General features: G+C 45.3%; 1 protein-coding gene across 2 annotated transcripts in view; it reads left to right on the forward strand.

Annotated features, from left to right (window-relative positions):
• agla (amylo-alpha-1, 6-glucosidase, 4-alpha-glucanotransferase a) overlaps positions 1-16,795 on the forward strand; it is a 78,437-nt gene extending 61,642 nt beyond the window's left edge. For both annotated transcript variants that reach the window (XM_034119291.1, XM_034119283.1), the window contains exons 23-35: positions 206-339; positions 684-859; positions 1,054-1,156; positions 1,609-1,732; positions 1,959-2,060; positions 2,413-2,524; positions 2,684-2,819; positions 3,404-3,516; positions 4,136-4,347; positions 4,424-4,521; positions 4,665-4,752; positions 13,611-13,744; positions 14,240-16,795. In XM_034119291.1, the coding sequence (XP_033975182.1) occupies positions 206-339; positions 684-859; positions 1,054-1,156; positions 1,609-1,732; positions 1,959-2,060; positions 2,413-2,524; positions 2,684-2,819; positions 3,404-3,516; positions 4,136-4,347; positions 4,424-4,521; positions 4,665-4,752; positions 13,611-13,744; positions 14,240-14,357 (1,650 nt within the window). In that variant the 3' untranslated portion in view covers positions 14,358-16,795. The remainder of the gene's footprint in view (positions 1-205; positions 340-683; positions 860-1,053; positions 1,157-1,608; positions 1,733-1,958; positions 2,061-2,412; positions 2,525-2,683; positions 2,820-3,403; positions 3,517-4,135; positions 4,348-4,423; positions 4,522-4,664; positions 4,753-13,610; positions 13,745-14,239) is intronic.
• Positions 16,796-17,058: the final 263 nt, after the last annotated feature.

The following is a 17,058-nucleotide window of genomic DNA, read 5'->3' on the forward strand; positions in this document are numbered from 1 at the left end:
TGTGCCTTTAAAACAACTTGTCAACGCTCCTGTCACTGTAAGCTACTCGTTATGCAGGGTAGAACAGTATGATTATAGACAGGATGCAAATAATCTTCGAGTTGCATATCTGTAAAAAGATTAGTACTCATGCACTAAACTACATGCCTCTAGTTTAAGTCCAGCCGTTACCTTCTTCTGATGTGTGTGCATTGTGTGTGTGCAGATTGGTCAATGGTTGGCAGCCATGTTTAACTACCTGAAACACATCCCACGCTACCTCATCCCCTGTTACTTTGATGCCATACTGGTGTCCACCTACACTACCGCTCTGGACGCATCTCAGAAACTCATGTCCAGGTAGGAAACAGGAAATATGCATCGTTAGGATCTGATATTACGGTGGCCGACAGGTGCAAACGCGCTGCAATGGGCCAAAACACTTCCATTAGGAGAAAGTGCTGCACTTTCAAAACATAGGCAAATAAAAGCACATCTTCACCAACTTGATGATCCATGCGCAGCGGTTACTAAAAGCGTTGCATAAATCGCACTTTTCCCTTAATGGAAGTGTAACCGGTTTGCACCTGTCGGCCACCGTAGCAATCTATTCTAAAACTGTTTTTGCAGTTAAGAGACATGTTGGACAACCTCACTTCCTGTCTCCCTTCAGCTGCTTATATTCTCTCTCTTTGTTCAAACAGTTTCGTCCAGAATGGCTCCAGCTTCGTGCGTTACCTGGCACTGGGGTCCGTTCAGATGTGTGGCGTTGGAGGCCTGCCTGCCCTCCCTCCCCTTTCTACGAAACTTGACAACGTTCCCTACCGCGTCAGTCCAGTCACAGGCCAGAAGGAGCAGTGCTGCGTCTCATTGGCTGCAGGTAGCATAGCAACATACGCTTAATGGTGTCTCTGTAGATAAAGTTACAATTATTATTAATTATTATTATTAATAAAAGTGTGTATTGAATTGAAGAATGAGCTCATTATCTTATGGAGATGAAGGTGAAATGAAATAAACATAAATACTGTAGATGAGGTGGATGCTCATTGGCCGATTTGACTCATCCTTCAGGTCTGCCTCATTTCTCCTCTGGGATTTTCCGGTGCTGGGGCCGAGACACTTTCATCGCCCTCAGAGGACTGATGCTGCTCACTGGGAGACACATCGAGGCTCGGTGTGTGTGTGTGTGTGTGTGTGTGTGTGTGTGTGTGTGTGTGTGTGTGTGTGTGTGTGTGTGTGTGTGTGTGTGTGTGTGTGTGTGTGTGTGTGTGTGTGTGTGTGTGTGTGTGTGTGTGTGTGTGTGTGTGTGTGTGTGTGTGTGTGTGTGTGTGTGTGTGTGTGTGTGTGTGTGTGTGTGTGTGTGTGTGTGTGTGTGTGTGTGTGTGTGTGTGTGTGTGTGTGTGTGTGTGTGTGTGTGTGTGTGTGTGTGTGTGTGTGTGTGTGTGTGTGTGTGTGTGTGTGTGTGTGTGTGTGTGTGTGTGTGTGTGTGTGTGTGTGTGTGTGTGTGTGTGCTGTGCTATTCTGGGCAACAGTCATACACGTTTCTGTCTTTTAATGCTACTTCATTGCCCTGCCCTTCAGTAACTTAACTCTAAAATAAACCATTCTGTCTCCTGGTCTCCATAGCAACATCATCCTGGCATTTGCGGGCACGTTGCGTCACGGTTTGATCCCCAACCTGCTGGGTGAGGGTCGCTGTGCTCGCTTCAACTGCCGTGATGCTGTGTGGTGGTGGCTGCAGTGCATTCAGGTAGTAATATGGTATAATATATGGTCGATGTAAAGAAGGTCTAAATACATTTCACTTTCAACAAGCAATCCCCTCTAAAGTTATTCCTAACTATATTAAATGTTTGTTTACCTACAATAAATAAAGAAAAGTAATGTATTTCTACATACACATACAGTATGATCTTGTATTGTATTTTAATAATGTAGTTATTTATAAACTTTAACCTCCTTTGTGCTTTCTTCAGGACTACACTTCCCACGTTCCTCAGGGGCATGAAATCCTTCAGTGCCCTGTAACACGCATGTACCCTACTGATGACTGTGAACCTCTGACCCCTGGAGAAGTGGTATGTACAACTGACAAACACACACACACACACACAGTTAAAGGTCAGCAGCACTTTCCATATAGTGTGTGTGTGTGTGTGTGTGTGTGTGTGTGTGTGTGTGTGTGTGTGTGTGTGTGTGTGTGTGTGTGTGTGTGTGTGTGTGTGTGTGTGTGTGTGTGTGTGTGTGTGTGTGTGTGTGTGTGTGTGTGTGTGTGTGTGTGTGTGTGTGTGTGTGTGTGTGTGTGTGTGTGTGTGTGTGTGTGTGTGTGTGTGTGTGTGTGTGTGTGTGTGTGTGTGTGTGTGTGTGTGTGTGTGTGTGTGTGTGTGTGTGTGTGTGTGTGTGTGTGTGTGTGTGTGTGTGTGTGTGCAGGAGCAGCCTCTGTATGATGTGATCCAGGAGGCTCTGCAGCGCCACCTACAGGGAATTTCCTTCAGAGAGAGAGACGCTGGACCCAAGATAGACATGCACATGAAAGATGAAGGTAGACAGACTGTGTGTGTGCGCTTGCGTGTGCGCTTGCACATATTATGTTCATTGACAATAAGATAAAGTACCAAAAAACGTTGCTACTGCATGATATATGGTTGATCCTGCAGTAGCAACCGGGGTGTTTCATCAAATACATGAATCTTATTTCCAGCGTTCAACGTGGAGGCGAAGGTGGATCCAGATACCGGATTTGTGAGCGGAGGAAACCGCTTCAACTGCGGCACATGGATGGATAAGATGGGAGAAAGTGAGAAGGCAAAGAACAAAGGCATGCCCGCTACCCCAAGGTAACACACACACACACACACACACACACACACACACACACACACACACACACATACACACACACACACTCAAAGGTAGCACAGATAAAAACACACACTCACTCTGAAATAACACATGATCACACACATGCAAACACACACTTCAAGATACATACAGGCACAACACTACACACAATCCAATATATCATAAAAAGAAATACACACACAGAAAATACATGATAACACATACACACGCACACTCCAAGATAACACACACGCAAACACAATCCAAGATATCACAAATACAATTACACACAGACATTCCAAGGTAACTCCAAGGAACCATTTCAAGCTACCACACACACAACAAGGTACCACACAAACATTCATCACACACGTTCCCTAACATAACAAACCCCTCACAGTGTTTTAAAGCTAGTTTGCATCAGATCATCGTCCTGTATTGGATTTAATCAGATATGAAGATTTGCTGTTTTCCTCAGTGTTACTTCAGCATTACTGTGTATGTTTGTTTCCCCTATCCTCTGATGTTTTACAGTCTAAATAATTAACAGAATAACAGAGGTGAATGTGTGTGTGTGCAGGGACGGAGCAGCAGTAGAGATTGTTGGTCTCAGTAAGTCAGCTGTCCGCTGGGTGGTGGAGCTCCATGTCAAAGGACTGTTCCCTTATGACGGAGCCAAAGTACACAGAGATGGTACACACACACACACACACACACACACACACACACACACACACACACACACACACAAATACTCACTGTTTGTTCACATGATGAAGTGTGTCCTGCACTCCTTTGGTTTGACTAGCCATCAGTATGAACCAGGGGCCTCAAACTCATTTGAGTTCAGTGGCCGCATACAGCAAGATTTGATCTCAAGTGGGCCGGACCAGTAAAATCAATGCATGATAACCTCTGCATAACAACTACTCTAAATTGTTCCCTTCATTTTAGTGCAAAAAAGTAGATTCTCAAAATGTTTATCATTTACACACGTGCATTACAGATCATCTGGAACTGAACAATTTAGTATTTTACTTTATGATCAAAACAACTTCTAGTCAAGATCTAGAAATCATGTTACATTCATTTCCACTTCTGTGTACTAATCCTGACCACCTGAACTGACACACCACCATACAGACTAAAGTGGGAACTGTTAAGGAAGGTTTACTTATCCCCCTGCCTTGTAAATGTATAACATATTTATACATGAAAAATACATCAACGTTTTTGACATTGCAGTTCATGTCTTGTAATGTATACACTTTGAAGATGCACCCCTGGTATAAACCCTGCCGTTGTGTTGCAGGTAAGGAGGAGTTCCTCTCGTACTCCCAGTGGAACCAGCAGCTGCAGCAGACCTTCGAGGCAGGGTTCTGGGTGTCCGGGGACCCAGGTGACCCCAATGAGAAGCATGCTGACCTTGTGCACAAGAAAGGCATCTATAAGGACAGCTACGGGGCCTCCAACGCCTGGTGTGACTACCAGCTGAGACCCAACTTCACTATAGCCATGGTGGTGGTAAGTAGAACATCTGGTATAGGCTCACGGTGTGCTGAGCTGTGATTGGTTGCTGACAGGCTCTCTGTGTTTGAAGGCCCCCGAGCTGTTCACAGTGGAGAAGGCTTGCTTGGCTCTTGAGATGGCTGAGAAGAAACTGCTGGGCCCGCTGGGAATGAAGACGCTGGACCCCGAGTAAATATATCTTCATTAGGGTCTTTGGCAGATGTACTGTCACTCCACCTGCTTTTAAATGTGCTTCAAAGAAGAGTGATGGCAGTAGGAGGATTCCTTATACATTCAGTCTCATACTGATAATAGTATTTGTGTTTTCATAGTGACATGGTGTACTGCGGTGTCTATGACAACTCTCTGGACAATGACAACTACAACCTGGCTAAAGGCTTCAACTACCACCAAGGCCCAGTGAGTGAGACGCACTCATTACAAACAGCTCCAAATCCACTACAATCTTACAGAATGGAGATATGTGAAACCCTGAGAGGCTATCTGAAGCTTCATCATAACCACCCAGACACTGAGCAGATAGTCATCTGAATACATCTTTATTTTCATTTAAGTTCAAGTTACAATAAAAACCTACTATAACATCTTACATTTACTAGTTACCTGTGACAAATCTGATCAGTAACCTAATCTGATTATTACAAAATAAAAGTAATGTAATCTGATTACTTTCCGTTACTTTTGGATTACCTCATTATCAAATATAATGCAAATAAATACAGGAGAAAATAAAAATCAATAAGAAGTGCACTGAAAAAACTGCAACGATTACTTTAGTTAAATGTATCATGTCAACAGAATTCATATAACCATTAACCTGTTAAGCCCGAGAGACCCCGGTACCGGGGCACTGCCGCAACATCTTGCAGGAAACAGTGTCTGAGGGCATCTTACATTTAATAAACTATGAATGTTTTATATCCATGTAACGGGAAGAAACTCATCTAACTGATGATTCTTTTTTTTTTCAAAAGAAAACCCACAATGCTAACACTGAGCCTCTGAATTAGCAACGAGCGAAAATGCTAACACCTTACTGCACCGAAAATCACTCACAAAACCTTATTATTTATCTCTTCTCTACATCCATGACATCGTTTCACATCGTGAGGTGACACAGAATCGATGGGTACCCACATTATCACTGAATTATACGAAATGGCGACGTTATAAGCAAAATCGGACATCAAAACAGGTGACGCTAGGTAGCTAAAAATGCTAACATTTTTACCTTGGCTCTGTAGTCTCTCCAAAGTGGTCTTCAATGGCATTAAAACGATAAAAACGCTGCTGAAGTTAATCCAATGTGTCTGTGTCCCTTTGAAATGATTTCTGATAATCCATAAGCAATAAAACAGTTTTTCCGTTTCCAGATGTCAAAGCTAGAGATAGGTTCACTCTGATGCTAAATGACATGCGCGAAGCCCCCACCTTTTCTCTTCACAACGTGTGTGTGTGGGGGACTCCCCCTTCGATTATATTGGCTCTAACGGTCAGAAAGAGGTGTCAACCATCAAAATCGAGCAAGGGGGGGCCAGAGATATGGAAAATCCACCCAAATGACCCCAGAAGTGGTTTCTTTTTGCTAAATCTCTCTAAAAAGGTCAAATGTCACTTGTTTTGCATCAATCTTGATACAGGGTACTTATTATATGTTGTACTTTGGATTCCTAAAGCTTTTAGTCTACTAACCCATCATCCAAGGGTAGTTTTCACTATAAGTAAAAAAAAATGTTGGACGGACACTATAATTTACAGTTTTTTACTATGTAAAATCTGAATTTTCTTTAAAATTAAAAACATCTATATTAATTCTGACTTTTCTACATCCAACTCACAGGTTTATCATTACTTTGAGAAAAAAGATTATTAATTTAACCCTTTTAGAAGGGAAGATATGGTCATTTGTTCTGGGAATGTCATTTTCGAGCCTGAGACCTGAAAAACAGGCTCAGGGCTTAACAGGTTAAGTTTAAATACAAATATTAGGTTCAACCAAATATTATTGCTTTCAACTAACCTAATACAGTTATGTGAAATTTGTTGACATAATACATTTAATTAAAGTCAACGTTTCAGTTTTTTCGGTGTGTATTCTGACAACAGAACAATGTAACCTTAGAAAAGAAGAAACCAAGATATTTAGTATCAAAAATGTCTCATCTGAAATGAAAGGCTAGGCCAACAGAAAAGTAAAGTTAGAAAAGTAAAGTTTACACATTTTAGTTAAAAGCATTAGTTTACACAATTAAAAGCAAACACAGTGTTCTATTTCATCCTTACTGACCGCCAGAGGCGGTGCTTTAGCACTGGATATCTTCTGTCCCGCGCATGGGTAGGTCGAATATTTATATCAACAAAGTCACGTGTGACCTCGTATGACCCCGGAAGGCATAAGTTCCTGTGTTGTCAACGAGTTCAGTTCTTTTTCATCTTCTCGCTGCGCAGGTTACTACTTTTTGAGTAGAAGCCAAGCTAGCTTATTGAAAATTCGATTCTAGCTCATCGCCTGTAGCCTTGTGATCGTCTCGATCGGAGCTGCGGGCTAGAAACGCTCGCCCTCCAAAGGCTGCGACGAGCTGTCGCCTCCCAAGGGAGGGGACCGCGGTGTTCACCGCTCGGACCCCAGGAGCTCCGGACCGGAAAAGAGCGGACGCTCCTGCACGTCAGTCGGTGAGATCGCTACCATTTTGGTTCCTTACCTGTTCCATCCTCCAGTTAGCTGAGTGTTCTCGCTCAGGCTAACTGTTACGACGCTGGTGAAGAGAGTGTCTTCGCTCCCCTCTCATGGCACACATTTGGTTCCTTACCTGTCCCATCCTCCAGTTAGCTGAGTGTTCTCGCTCAAGCTAACTGTTACGACGCTAGTGAGGAGAGTGTCTTCGCTCCCCTCTCACGGCGCACAATTGGTTATTTTATTTAATTGTTTATTTGACAGGGACAATGCACTGTAATGAACACTTAAAACATTAAAATGTGTCAAGCGTAACAGTGCCAGATTTAGCTATTTAGTATTCCCGCTCTCCTCTCACGGCATAAACCCATTAACTGACTTCATTTTTCTCACCCCAGTTAGCAGAGTGCTCACGCTAACTACTATTGTGCTCACTCCCCTCCACTGCATATTTGTTTCCTGGCCCAGTTATTTACAGTCAGCTGAGTGCTCTAGCTATCGCTATGTCTAACGGCTCTAACACCTGTATGGCTCCTCTTCAACCAGAGGATGGCCATGACCTTTGCCCCTCTTGTCTTGGCCTCGAGCATCTGAGGGAGGGCCTTTCGGAAGACCCGTGCATGAATTGCACCATCATGACTCGTGCGGTAAGAGCTGCTAGACTAGCCGAGGTTGAACTACTGACTGAGGGTGGCCTTCCCCCTGCACAGTCGACTCCAGCCCAACCTACCCATCCTAGGCGTTGGGCCGCAGAGGCTGCGGGTGGACCGCCCAAGAAGAGGACTAAGCCTGATAGGCTGTCCTCCAGGGTGGACCTACTTACTACTGAGCTAGCCCAGATGAAGTCACTCCTCTTGGCTCTCCATTTTGGTGCCCGTACCGAGCACGCCGCTGCACCCGATCCACCCGTGGCTGAGCTGGTTCTAGATGACGATGTGTTCTCGTTGGCAGCTTTAGCCACTCAATTTAATGAGTATGACGGGGAGAGCCCATCCCATGCTTCTGGGCCTGGCTCCTGTACCTCAGTTCATGGATCCTCGGAGGAGGCAGATGACGGCTCCATGGGTACCGTCATTCGCATGGCACTGGCTCACCAGCAGCTGGATGCACAGCAGCCTGAAACAGCGCCTGCCAGTGCGTCCTTTAGGCGCACTCCGGCACCCGCCACCTTTACTGTTCCTCCCTCTTGTGAGTATCTGAGGGAGTTACATGCATGCTGGAGGGACACTAAGGCTCTTTACCGTCTTACGTCCGATGGCCGAGCCTTGGCAGCAGGGTTCGAGTTATGTGGGAGCCAATGGGAGCTGAGCTCCCTTAAGGAGGGTCTGAGCTCCCACGGACGCAGTGAAATCATACATCTGTGGGGGTCGCTAATACATTACCAACAACCATTATTGTAATCACAAATAACGCATGTGTCAATGTAATGAATATTATTACGTTAACGAGGTAAATAGGATAAAAGAAAAACATGTTTTCCAAAAGAACTACGCATCTCTTGAATGACAATATGCCTGCACTGCACCTCCAAGGTGCGCAATACATTATTGCGCAATCTATGCCTGTGAGCGTGCTGCGCGAGCCGAGATGATGTGTGTGTGCATAGTTGAACCTTTTCATATTTAAGTTTGTAGCAAGTAGAGGGCTGCTGCTGTGTGTGTGTGTGTGTGTGTGTGTGTGTGTGTGTGTGTGTGTGTGTGTGTGTGTGTGTGTGTGTGTGTGTGTGTGTGTGTGTGTGTGTGTGTGTGTGTGTGTGTGTGTGTGTGTGTGGTGTGTGTGTGTGTGTGTGTGTGTGTGGTGTGTGTGTGTGTGTGTGTGTGTGTGTGTGTGTGTGTGTGTGTGTGTGTGTGTGTGTGTGTGTGTGTGTGTGTGTGTGTGTGTGTGTGTGTGTGTGTGTGTGTGTGTGTGTGTGTGCGCAAGCACGCGTTAGTTTTAAAGACCCCCATAGAGCTCAGTTTATAACTCGAACCCTGCTTGGCAGCCATGCAGGATGCAGAAATCACCCTAAACCAGGAGCTGTCAGTCCTCCTTTCCAAGGGTGCAATCGAGCCTGTGGACCCATCTCATAGCCCGGGGCTTCTACTCTACCTACTTCCTGGTAAGGAAGAAAGGCGGTAGACTTCGCCAATCCTCGATCTGAGGGAACTCAACAAGTTCCTAAAGATTTTACCTTTCCATGTGCTGAGCACAGCGGACGTTCTTCGTACCGTGGCCAGGGGGGAATGGTTCACGTCCGTCGACTTGAAGGACGCTTATTTTGATGTGCCTCTTGTGCCTCATCACAGGCAGTTTCTTCGCTTTGCCTTCAGAGGCCGTCATTTCCAGGTGCTCCCATTCGGACTCTCCCTCTCCCCAAGGGTGCAGTCTCAGGATTGAAGATTCGGCCATACTTAGACGACTGGTTAATCTGTGCACCATCCCGGTTACAGTCGGTCCAGGGCACGGCTCTCCTTCTCTCTCATGTCGCCCGGCTAGGCCTCAGGGTGAACATGGAGAAGAGTTGTCTGAACCCCTCTCAGAGCCTAACCTTCATTGGGGTGGCTCTGGACACAGTCACTCAACCAGCGAAGGCGGTGTTCTCGCCCCCGCTCCTGGTAGACGTGCTGCTTCATTCTAGCAGCAGCTGCCTGGCTAAACTGCCCTGTTAAATGTCCTTATCTAATCCACCTAGGTGAAGGCAGTGCTCTCGCTCCCGCTCTCTCTGCTGGTAACGTGGGTGTAGGACATTTACATTCCTCTCTGTGTTCGGCGAGTAGGAGCATTGCTCTACTCGTTTACGTTCAGCAGGTAGCTAGTGGAGGCTGTGTTCTCGCACCCGCTCCCAGTTACGCTGCATCTGGAATTCGTTATCAACTCAACCAGTGAAGGCAGTGTTCTCGCCCCCGCTCCTGGTAGGCGTGTTGCTTGATTCTAGCAGGAGCCGCCTGGCTAGGCTGTCCTGTTAAACTTCCTTATTTAACCCAGCTAGGTGAGGGCCTGTCCATCTGCTGCACAGACTCTGCTGTGGGACGCCTTGGTGTCTCCCCAACAGGAAGGACCTCTTGTCTCAGTTGGAGGGTCGGATGTGGCACCCCTATCCCTGCCGCCTCCAGCTGTGGGTCTGGCCACTGGAGGGCCCGACCCACTGCTGAGCGACTGCATAGAGTCTGTCAGGAAGACTATTCTCAAATGCTAGGGCACCATCTACTCGTAGGCAGTACGAAAACAGGTGGAAACTGTTTTCTGACTGGTGCCAAGGGTGAAATGAGGACCCAGTACATTGCTCGGTGCCTACGACCCTTGAGTTCCTGCAGTCCCTCCTGGACGACGGCCGGTGTCACGCTACCGTCAGGGTGTATGTGGCTGCTATATCAGCTCAACACGCAAGGGCTGACAACAGCACAGTGGGGAGCCAAGGGCCCCTACATGGGATCTGCCCTTGGTGCTGGATGCCCTATGCTCGCCTCCTCTTGAACCTTTGTTACAGGCAGAACTGAAGTGGCTCTCAGCTAAGACTGCTTTCCTTCTTGCCATCACCTCAGCAAAGCGTGTAAGCGAGCTTCAGGCCTTGTCCGTGAACAGCTCGTGTCTGAGGTGGAACTCAGATGGCTCAGGTGTCACCTTATGGCCGAACACAGCGTTCCTCCCTAAGGTGCTGGCACGCTCTCATTTTAATCGGCCTATCCAGCTGGCACGGTTTGACCCCCCATCAGGAGAGGGGGAAGAGAGGTCAAGACTCCTATGCCCGGTGCGGGCCCTTAGAGCTTATGTCCAGACTACCGCTGACATGCGTCAGTCTGAACAGCTCTTTCTGTGTTACGGTGGTCCTAGAAGTGGCTGTGCGCTCTCAAAACAGCGCTTGTCCCACTGGATCGTGGACGTCATTGCCCGGGCATACAAAGCGAATGACCGTCCCTTGCCACCCAGAGTAAAGTGCCACTCTACCAGGAGTGTCTCCACGTCATGGGCGACCTTGAGAGGTGTGCCCCTGGAGGACATATGTGCTGCGGCCACATGGGCATCTCTGAGCACATTCGCCAGATACTACAGGGTGAATGTTGCCGCCCCTCACCCGCTGGGTGTGGTCCTCCTGCAGAGTCCGCCTAGGCCATCCTTATAGGGGGAGTATTCAGACTTCCTCGTGACTCTGTTGGTATAGGTCATCCAGTGCTAAAGCACCGCCTCTGGCGGTCAGTAAGGGTGAAATAGAACGATAGTTACGTATGTAACTACGGTTCTATGAATACTGGATGACCGCCAGAGTTCTTGGTCACTCGGAATCTCGTGTTTCCGCGAGAAGATTCCATAGAACTGAACTCGTTGACAACACCGGAACTTATGCCTTCCGGGGTCATACGAGGTCACACGTGACTTTGTTGATATAAATATTTGACCTACGCATGCGCGAGACAGAAGATATCCAGTGCTAAAGCACCGCCTCTGGTGGTCATCCAGTATTCATAGAACCGTAGTTACATACGTAACTATAATTTTGTTTAATAAATCAGTTGTCCTCCTACTTAATTTAAAGGTCACCTATCATGCGATTTTTAGGCAATAGCATAGGTCTCAGATATATAATAATATATAAAAAACATGTCTATGAAGTGTTTTGCTCAAAATACCAAACAGATCACCCATTCTAGCCATGCCTCAAATCCCTCTATTTCACTTCCTGTTTCAAAAGTGCTGATTTTGGGTAAAAAGCTTTAAAAAAAAAAAAATGATAAAAAAGAGGGGCAGGGCTTATGCCTGCTCATGCGGGAGACTCTACCGGCAGATACTGCCGTGATGAAATGCCATATCATGGATTATCAAGGATTATTTCTGAAACAGTATGGAGCTCAAAGGCTCTCTCTCTTTGGCTACGGAGGAAAAGAGAGAGGGTTTTATTTTCTGACGCTGCGTGAGTTCCCTGACACACCGGGGACACATATTCATGTACAGATGTAGCACCTAATTTCGGACATTTTATGTATAAAAGACATCAAAAGGTGCATTTTGCATGATAGGTCCCCTTTAAAAAAAAAAAGATGTTAAAAAAAAATAATGAAAGTAGCCTAAATGAAAACCATAAAGAAAGTTCAGATAGTATGTCTCCTTACAATATATTGATCTTTATTTCAAAATGTATTGTAACATTGTTATCCTGCTAGTAATCCCCATTTAAAGGTCACCTATTATGCAAAATCCACTTGTTCATGTCTTTTCTACATAAACATGTGTCCCCTCTGTGTAAAGAGAGAGTCTCTTTACACAGAGGGGACACATGTCTCTTCTTCATCAACATGTGTCCCCTCTGTGTAAAGAGACTCTGAACGTTTCAGGAAAAAAGATTCTCTCTCTTTTTGTCCTGATCCATTTATATAAAAACCTGCCTGAAAATGAGCTGATCAGATTTTGGCCACTTTTATGATGTCATAACGATGTTTTGGCTTGTGTAACCATTAGCCAATAACCAACCAAGGTAACCCCCGCCATATCACCTGAATTTCCTCCTAGAGCACCATTGTGTTCTTTTTAACCAAATATCTCTCAGATACCTCATTCACACCAACGCAACTCCGGTTCAAGCTCCGTGCTAGAGCTTTTCAGGTTCAGAACCGGTTCTTCGGTTTAGCTCCGGCTCTTTTCACACCGCCCAGAGTCCGACTGGTGCTGCGTCATTGCGTCATCGTTTGCGTCATGACGTAACCGTTTGCGTGCCTGCTTCATAAACCCAAACCGCGCGGAAACCCCTCACAGCTCACACCGACAACAACAACAATGGCCGATTGTGTTGAAGCGCTACTCGTTTTGGTTTTCTGCAATTGTTGGAGAATTGCTTTGGACCGCGTGCTCCCCTCCAGCTTCCTCTGTACCTCTTCGGAAGACCAGATTCCCAGTAGGTGCTGCTTGTTAAGTTTCTCCATCGTTGTGTACAAACTGGATAAAACGCGGGCTTTTTATCCAGTTTGTGCCTCGACGTAAGCGTGACGTATGCGGTGCTTTTGCTTCTAGCCGGACAATTTTTTGGTGCTCGAAACGAACCGGATTCCGGAGCTAAGAGGCTGCTCCGCTGTGATGTGAACAGGAAAACCCCGTGCTTTTCAAGCTCCAGCTCCGAACCGGCCCTGAAACACCGTTGGTGTGAATGAGGTGGGGCGTGGGGAGTGGCTCCTTATTTTCATCTAAAGTAACAGACAGAGAATCAGCACTTGTGAAACAGGGCTGAAACAGAGGGGATTATGGGATGCTGCAATGATCTGTTAGGTATTTGGAGCAAAAAACTTCAGAGACTTGTTTTGTATATATCTGAGACTTGTAATATATTTATAAAAAACAGTATAATAGGGGACCTTTAAAAAAAGTAATCTGGTTACGTCTTTTTTAATGTCATTTATACAGTTACCATTTTTTCGTATCCTGATTACGTAATCCGTTACTTCCCAAGCCTTGAAAAACTTTACATACTAAAATCTATTTCAGAGCAGAAAAATATTTTATTAACAACTGCTGTCAGACAATGAGCTGCAGAAGAGTTAGCTTAAAGCTAACCAACACCTTGAACTATAGCATAGAACCAGCGATGCAGCAGGATTTTAATATATTTTTTTTTTTGTAGGAGTGGCTGTGGCCTGTAGGCTACTTCCTGCGTGCTAAACTCTACTTTGCCAAGAAGCAGGGAGAAGAAAGCTACGCTAAAACAGTCACCATGGTGAAGAATGTTCTGTCACGGCATTACACCCACCTGGAGAGGTACGAACACTGTGCTCCCTTTCACTTATAAAGAGACTTTTAAAAGGCATACTGAATGAATGGAAGGTATGCTAATGGCTAATGCTGAAAGAATAGAAGGAATGCTAACGGCTAATGCTGAATGAATGGAAGGTATGCTAATGGCTAATGCTGAAAGAATAGAAGGAATGCTAGCGGCTAATGCTGAAAGAATGGAAGGTATGCTAACGGGTAATGCTGAAAGAACGGAAGGTATGCTAGCGGCTAATGCTGAAAGAATGGAAGGTATGCTAACGGGTAATGCTGAAAGAATGGAAGGTATGCTAGCGGCTAATGCTGAAAGAATGGAAGGTATGCTAATGGATAATGCTGAAATAATGGAAGGTATGCTAACGAGTAATGCTGAAAGAATGGAAGGTATGCTAACTGGTAATGCTGAATGAATGGAAGCTATGCTAACGGATAGCTGAATTAATGGTTGTGTTGTCATCTCTTCGCCTCTCTGTCTCTGCTCAGGTCTCCATGGAAGGGTCTGCCTGAGCTGACCAATGAGAACGGTCAGTTCTGTCCCTTCAGCTGTGAGAGCCAGGCCTGGTCTCTGTCTACCGTGCTGGAGGTCCTCTTCGACCTCTGAAGCCCCCCCAACGTCACACAGCAGTCCCACTTCCTGCAGCAGAATAGTTGTGCTGAAGATTGACTGAAGAAGAGATTCCCCTAACCCAGAGCTTGCCTTGAGTAGAAACACAGATGTAGCAACACTCTGTCTTCAGTGTCAGTCCACTGTTGTTAGGGTTACCAGTGAGACAGATCATCTGGGAGCTCCATCCTGTTTCAGCTACCCTGCACTGAAAGGGAGAGTGTGTATTCGAGCCTGAGTCCACATAGCATCTTCTTCTGGGCGCTGTGCAGAGCCTCCTCCCCGCTTTTAATCAAGAAAAAAACTGTCCCGGCACTGATGTTTCTATGACAACAATATCTTGATAGTGTACCAGCGAAGTTGTTTGGCAAACTCGCTTTGCCTCCATGTTCTCAATTAACTATTGAAGCTACTATATATGTGTTTCACCATTACAGGCAGCCAGAAGATGCTTACTCTCACACTTTGTATTATTGAGCCTTGTTAATCAGTCTGACAGCCGTAGAGTGTGTAGGACGATCCAAGTACGGAGAGAACCCTCACCGACAGCAACAGTCTGAGTCCACCTGTCCAATCAAATCAGCTCTTTAGTCTTCATTATGATAGTTTCCATCTTATAAACATGGCCAAAATCAAGAATTTACTCTAAACATAGAAATATTATCATCTCAAGTGGCCTCATGCGACGGCAGTTACCCTCATTGTTAAAAATTAAAATAAGAAGCTGGCGCTCAGAATAGGGCGCCATGTGGACACAGACCCTTAGTGTGTAATGGACCTCTGACATCATTTCCTGTGATCAGATTTGGTCAGTGGCTGCAGCTCTTCTTTGAGAAAGACTGTGGGGAGGATTTTACTTTGCACCATGTTTACACGATTACCATATTTCATTTCACTTGGCTGCTTCTAACTCCCTTGACTGAATACAGTTTAGTTCAGGATCATGTTTACCATCTCTCCCTGATCACATACAAGCAGCAAGAGCATCATTTCAAACAATATTTAATATTCTCTAATGTTTTGAATAAAATAAGTAGCCCAGCACTTTAGTGTTGATATGTACTTAATATCATATCACATTATACTCTGACGCACCTTGACCAACAGAAATAATTCAACACAGAGCAGAACTTGCATAATAAGTCCCTCGTAGTCAGCTCCACGTGTGAGAAGATGCTACAGCTTTATCACAGCAGCAGTTCCTTCAATAAAAACCCTTCAGTTCGGTGTCCGACTGGTGCAAATGCACTTTAACGTCCCAAGACATTTCCATAAGGAGAAATGCGCTGCAGCCTCAAAAACAATGCAAATAAAAAAACACAAATGTGCCAAAACAAATGCAGATGAAGAAAAGACGTCACCAACTTGCGCAGCGTTTAATAAAAGCGCTGCATAAACAAAACACTGCAAATACAAAACACAGCAAGAAGCTCGATACACAACAGAAACCAGGGGACACTAAAAAGGGACGCACACAGCTGGGATCGGAGCGCTTGGTGACGTTGTGTTGTTATATTCGCATCGTTCAAGTATTTTGGTATTCAGTTTTTGAAGCTGCAGCTCGTTTCTCCTAATGAAAATGTTTTGGGCCGTTGTAAAGTGTTTGCACCCGTCAGCCTGCGTACTTTAGAGCATAAAACAATGAATATTTTGCATATGATCGTCAAGCTTTTCCCCATTTTGCCACATTTTTCCTACAAGCTTTAATATGTTAGATATTATCTGTCACTGTGTAGAGATATTCAAACAGCAGTTCTGTGCGTGAACAGTGGTCCGTGTTTCCCCTGTGTGACACGCTGCAGCGCTCTGCTGGGGGCTTCCACTGTCTGTACATGACCCAACACTCAAAAGAGCAGAAACACGTGAGGAGACATGGAATATGAGCTAAGTCTTTCTGAATATCACTTGGATATCATTGTCAATGTTTCTGTGTAAAAGTAAAGCATATGTAGTCTCTAGCCTAAACATGCTTCTAACATGAAGGACACGACATCACCCAGTGTTACAGTATGTAAGATGTACCGTTTCTTTGTTAAAGCGTCTAACCCAAGGGATTATATCCTCTAAAAAATATTCACATTAAAGAGTTGTTAGCTTTTATTTAGAGTTGTACTTGTGTTCATCTTAACAAAGCCATTTACAGTGCCATTTAGAACCAAGGTTAGCCTGTGCCATGGCTGGTTTAATACAGAGGAATGAAATCTATCCGACAAACAGACATCACAATCATGAACATATGTACTGTACTGATACTACGTTACTGCATTAAAGGATTTACTGGATCATTGGGTTTACTGGATCCCTGTTCCCCCCCCCTCCCACCGTGTGTACCTGCTCCATTATCAGTGTGGGTTTTCTGTGTCATGTTGTGTCATGTTGTAATGCCTGTTTGCATAGTGTTACAGGAGCAATGCTGAATAAACTGTTACAGGGCATGGCTCCTCGTGTGTGTGTGTGTGTGTGTGTGTGTGTGTGTGTGTGTGTGTGTGTGTGTGTGTGTGTGTGTGTGTGTGTGTGTGTGTGTGTGTGTGTGTGTGTGTGTGTGTGTGGTGTGTGTGTGTGTGTGTGTGTGTGTGTGTGTGTGTGTGTGTGTGTGTGTGTGTGTGTGTGTGTGTGTGTGTGTGTGTGTGTGTGTGGTTGTGTGTTTGTGTGTGTGTGTGTGTGTGTGTGTGTGTGTGTGTGTGGTGTTTGTGTGTGT

The sequence above is a fragment of the Trematomus bernacchii genome, unplaced genomic scaffold (assembly GCF_902827165.1).
Source record: "Trematomus bernacchii unplaced genomic scaffold, fTreBer1.1, whole genome shotgun sequence".
NCBI lineage: Eukaryota > Metazoa > Chordata > Actinopteri > Perciformes > Nototheniidae > Trematomus > Trematomus bernacchii.